Raw genomic sequence first — 5000 nt, forward strand, 5'->3', positions numbered from 1 at the left:
ACGAGAGTAAGCGCCGCCTTTTCCATAAATTTATCTGGCATACGTGTTCCAGGTAGAACAGGACAATAACTACAATTACAGGTGTTGTTTTTAATTACTTAGAAATATTAGAATATAGATTTAAAACACTTATTGAAAATCCAAAAGAGACCGCTGTTGTCATGAATGTGATTTGCTCGAGAACAAGTCAAAAGGCCTAGAGATGAACTGAAAATAAGTTGCTTCCAAAAATACAGTAAAAGACTTCGTTAGGGTAAAAACACCACTGAGTGGAACACAAATAACCGTAATGACACCAAAAACTAATTCAAACATTTCTAATGAAAAACTTAGTTTGCCTAGGCTAGTGCACCAAACACCTTTCTCGACACCTGTTCCAAGCCAAATTCATGACCTTAGGAGAAGACACATTCTGATCGCAACTATACTAAAGAGCAACCGCCTTTGGAGCTAATTTCTCATAAGAGTCGATTACCAATGTTGCTTGGAAACTACCAGGATAACCTTTTTTTAATATCCTTTATTTTAGCATGAAACACTAACCGCAAATGATTTTATCTACGATCGATCGCAGTTATCCAGCGAGGCCAAGCAGTTTAATGAAATAATCGTAGCTACAATTTTTATCGTTTAACAATTAATCATGATGGTCATATCAAAGGTCTTCAATGACACGTTTGTCGTCAGTATAAATTTTACTCACCGGATAACGCTCCTAACATGGATTTTTATCGCTGGATTGGCAATTACAAGCTCGCTTGAGTATGGTAAGAAATGGTAAGACAAAATAGTCCCTTCCCAGCTGAAAACTATTCGTCAGTTAGACGTGCACGCTTTACTGCACCAATATATTTCAACTGCGGAATGGACATCTAACCGCTGCGATCATCTTTCCAACTTTCGTTTCATTAATTTACTTTATGTGCCATCAAGAGAACTATTTACGCACCTGTGTTAGAAGCCCAGTTAGCGGGTCTTGTGTGCATTCACTAATGTTAAGAGGATGTTAAAAAGATTTACGGACACTGTGTGACATCTCCTCTAGCTTTATCGGTGCCTTTAGTCAGAAAAATCATCAGGGGCACCCAACGAGGATATAGTTCAAAACCACTTAAACATAGCATTGTTAAACGTATTTTAGTATTTAAACGACAGATATAGCCATATTTTTATCCGCTAAAATTTTTTCATCTGTTCGGATTCCCTAGCTGAAAGTCAAGTGATCCGAAAATTATAGGGATCAAAACTTACCTTTTCGAAAATTTCAGCCAGGGAAAAGGCTCCCGAAAATTCTAGGTGACCTTTTTAGGGTATGCCATGTTTTAGATGTTCGAAAATCCTAGGACAGGCAGGCAAGCAAGGAATTTTACAACAAATGTTCCGAAAATTCTAGATCTCAAATCGTCTTCCGAACACATATATCCAACGATTGACGTTGGGTGCCCCTGAATCATGTGCTTTTCAGTGGAATTTTTTATCAGTGAGCGTTAAGGCGTCCGGGTAAGGCGTGAGGGTTGCATGTGAATTCAAATTCCCTGGCTTGCACTGTCAATTTTGTAAACTTGGTTCTTTCGAGGAATTTGAGTTGATAAACGACCACTGATTATGGACCAACAAATTGTCTTGTTTTATCTCTGTCAAACTTTCCGATTTAATTAACGGGCATATTTCCTATCTGCCAGAAAGCGAAACGCTGGACAAGAAACCAGACGTAGTGCAAGCGGATAAATTTCTCCACCACTCAAAAAGTCTACCGACTCTTCCAGTGCACAAAAATGAATTTTTTAATGAGAAATTATTTGTTCTTCGTTCCTTTCAACGCTATGCACTTTTCCGTCTCTTGCTGGGATTCCAAAAGGCACACTTTGCATTTTATGATATAATTATATTTATAATTATAATTGAGAACTATTTCATCATAAAAGTTTGAGCGAAGGGCATTGTACAGCCTGCAAGAAAAGAGAACATGAGTTTCATTCTCGATGTTGTTTAACTGGCACGGTGTACAAATTCTTAAATGCTCAGTAGTCTTAGGGACAGCGTATTTCCCTGTTTAAATGTAAAGACTATGATTCCCCAAACGAAGTTTACTAATTGTAGATCCGTGTAGGGAAGTTTTTAATTATATCTAAAAATTCAGCTTTTTTGGTGTCTGTTTTGAAAAATATTGTAGAAGTTCAGTTTCTGGTTAACTTTTTTTAGTGAAAGTTGGTGCTCAGTTGAAGCTTTGTGCGATATACTTTCCGCGATGATTGATTTTTTTATCTTAAGCGGCATCCCCGATTGAGTTTTCTCAGGCATGTCCATTGCATTGAGAGTTGTAAACATTGTCTGGCGATATTGTTGTTATCTGGTAGGGCTTGTAAATGGATGTAAAATTTTAAAATGTTTGCATCTGTTGCAAGTTTGAAAGAAAGTCTGCCAAGTTCATTCCTGGCTACAACGTTCGGACAATGTTTGTTTACTCCTAAAGACTGTTTGCAAAGGAAAACATGTATTTTCTCAATGATGTCTTTTTCCCAGGTGTTGAAATCTTCCTTCTCGTAAATTTCCCATATCTCTGAACTATATAGGAGGATCGGTGTGAAAAGTGAATCAAAAAGTTTATTTGTTACAGCAAGTGGTATTTTCGTGAAATCTAGAAATTGACGAGTAGCGAGAAACGCTCGTCTAACTTTGTCTTTTAAGTTCAATTTGCAATCTCTAACTGAATTTCCGTTGGAAGAGAAGTTTACACTGAGGTAGGTATAATTATTTACAATTGCTATTTTATGCTGGTTAGTCTGAAAATGAAATTTATCCAGGACGGATTTTCTATATTTCTTCTGGAAGATCATAACTTTCGTTTTCTTAGGATTCACCGATAATAGCCAGTTATCAAAATATTCGGACAGGATGGATAACGCATTTTCAAGGCCTTTGGCTGAGTGAGAAATCAATACTAAGTCATCAGCATAAAGTAGACAATTACTAGTAAAGTGAATTATGGGATCTATGTCTTCTCGGTCAAGTAGAGAAGGAATTTCAGTTAAGTACAAGTTAAATAGCATAGAAGAGAGTATGCAACCCTGTCTTACTCCTTTGCAATAATCAAAATAATCTGTTCTTTTGTCGGAAACGTTTATACAACATTTTGTCTTAGAGTAAAGATTTTTATTAATCACAACATTTTCCTCCAATGTTGCATTGGCGAAGTTTGTAAAAAAAGACAAGGGCACATGCTTCTGCGCATATCAGATTTTCGTCCCGAAAGTCCACAGTTGATGATTCTTCTTTTCCCATTCATTTAAGGATCCATCCCAAATACCAATCATCATCCATTGTAAAATTTCATGTGCTGTAAAGAAAGGGTCTTGCAAACACATCCCGACATCATGCAGCGTTCGTCCCATACCTTTCCCCAAATCACACCACAAATAACTCGGCCCGTTCTGGTAGCGATTCCCGCTGAGGCTACGTTAGTACATTAAATGGTAGTCTGCATGATCGAGGAATTTCCGCCTCCAGAACAATCTCGTGACTTATGCTGTGCCGCCTCGCCAGACTCGCGTCTTTTCTGTGCTGGAGCAAAATGAAGCATTAGCACGTTTGCCTCCTTTTTCAGGGTTTTCAGAGCCGCCTTCACCGCCAAGTTTACCACCCCTGCCTCCCTTTATCCCGCCACCGCCGCTACCCCCGTCAGTGCCTCCAGCAAGTAAGTAAGAGTATATCCTTTCAATACAGTGGAGAAAGTTTTAATGATTGAAGTTGATCACCGTAAATTGACGTGATTGCAATCAGAAACAGCAACTCTTGAAAGAGAACCTTTCAGAGTCTTTATTCCACGGGTGCAAAGCCCGCTCTTCCGAGGGACTGAATTGAAGTGTATTATGGTAAAGGTACGTTTGCATGGTTAGACCGGCTCTTACTGGCTGTTTTTCATTTGGTAAACGCTTGTATGACGCAAGTGTAGCTGCTACATTTTTTACATACACATGAAAGATATAATACTGTCTTACATCAATTTAGCACAAGCTAACCGAGAATTAGGAAACCAAAGACTGACAGAAAACGGATAAAATTCTACAAGGAACAGTGTTTCTGAGAGCTTATTGCTTGTATATTTACACTATTTAGGTGCTAAAAGCGATTTGAAATATCGATTTGCTTATCGTGTGGTTAAATTGATGCTTCAGTGCTATTTTAATATGCGTGTATACTTTAAAATAATGTGTGAATTTTCAACTTTCGAAGAATCAAATTTTTCGTCTCAATAGTCTATGGAGGAAATTTTTTCGAGTATGTCCTCGTCACTGTAGACAATAAAAACGTCTTCAGACCAGGGAATATTGGTATCAACAGGACTTATACTCTTCCGATGCTCTGCTACTTAATTTCGTTGCTCCCACGAACGAGTGCCAATATAGTTTGCATGTATAACCAGAGAATTTTGCAAGATCTTGTCCATACGGTGACCGCTGAATGCTTCGCAAATCATCTAAACAACTGAAAAGTCTCATACAGCTTTACAGTAGAGTATAAAATAATTTGTACATTTTTTCATGAATGGATTTCTCCACTTTGTTTCCAAGGTGGATGTGGCATTCGTCCATCGACTAGGATCCGTAGAATTGTGGGAGGGATTGCAGCTAAAGTTGGGGATTGGCCTTGGCAAGGGATGTTACGAAACAAGTATGGATCACCGTTCTGCGGTGGAACACTCGTTGCTCCTCTGTGGTTGGTTACTGCCGCTCATTGCGTCCAAGGAAGTGATCCCAGTTCAATCCTTGTACGGTAGGACAAAACCTACACTTTGATTAATCCGGAGTATTTTAAGTACACCTAATCTCAAATGTTTTTTAAGTCTTCCTATCCATACCATTGTTACCCAGAATTCCGCTTTTTCTGTGCCGTGCAAGCCACGTAATCTTGGCAGATCTGGCAGTGAATTTGGACCCACGATCACAATGTGAGAGGCATGGGTCTATTCTTGACGCCACAAACTGCTTTGCATTCCTGTT

The 5000-nt window shown here is 38.7% G+C and overlaps 1 protein-coding gene across 1 annotated transcript in view; it reads left to right on the forward strand.

The window, feature by feature from the left end:
- Nucleotides 1–539: 539 nt before the first annotated feature.
- Nucleotides 540–5000, forward strand: part of LOC138008417 (trypsin-3-like) — an 8625-nt gene continuing 4164 nt past the window's right edge. The window contains exons 1-3 of the mRNA XM_068855761.1: nucleotides 540–767; nucleotides 3605–3694; nucleotides 4572–4773. Of these exons, the coding sequence (XP_068711862.1) occupies nucleotides 644–767; nucleotides 3605–3694; nucleotides 4572–4773 (416 nt within the window). The 5' untranslated portion in view covers nucleotides 540–643. The remainder of the gene's footprint in view (nucleotides 768–3604; nucleotides 3695–4571; nucleotides 4774–5000) is intronic.

Source organism: Montipora foliosa, chromosome 6 (assembly GCF_036669935.1).
Source record: "Montipora foliosa isolate CH-2021 chromosome 6, ASM3666993v2, whole genome shotgun sequence".
Taxonomy (NCBI): domain Eukaryota; kingdom Metazoa; phylum Cnidaria; class Anthozoa; order Scleractinia; family Acroporidae; genus Montipora; species Montipora foliosa.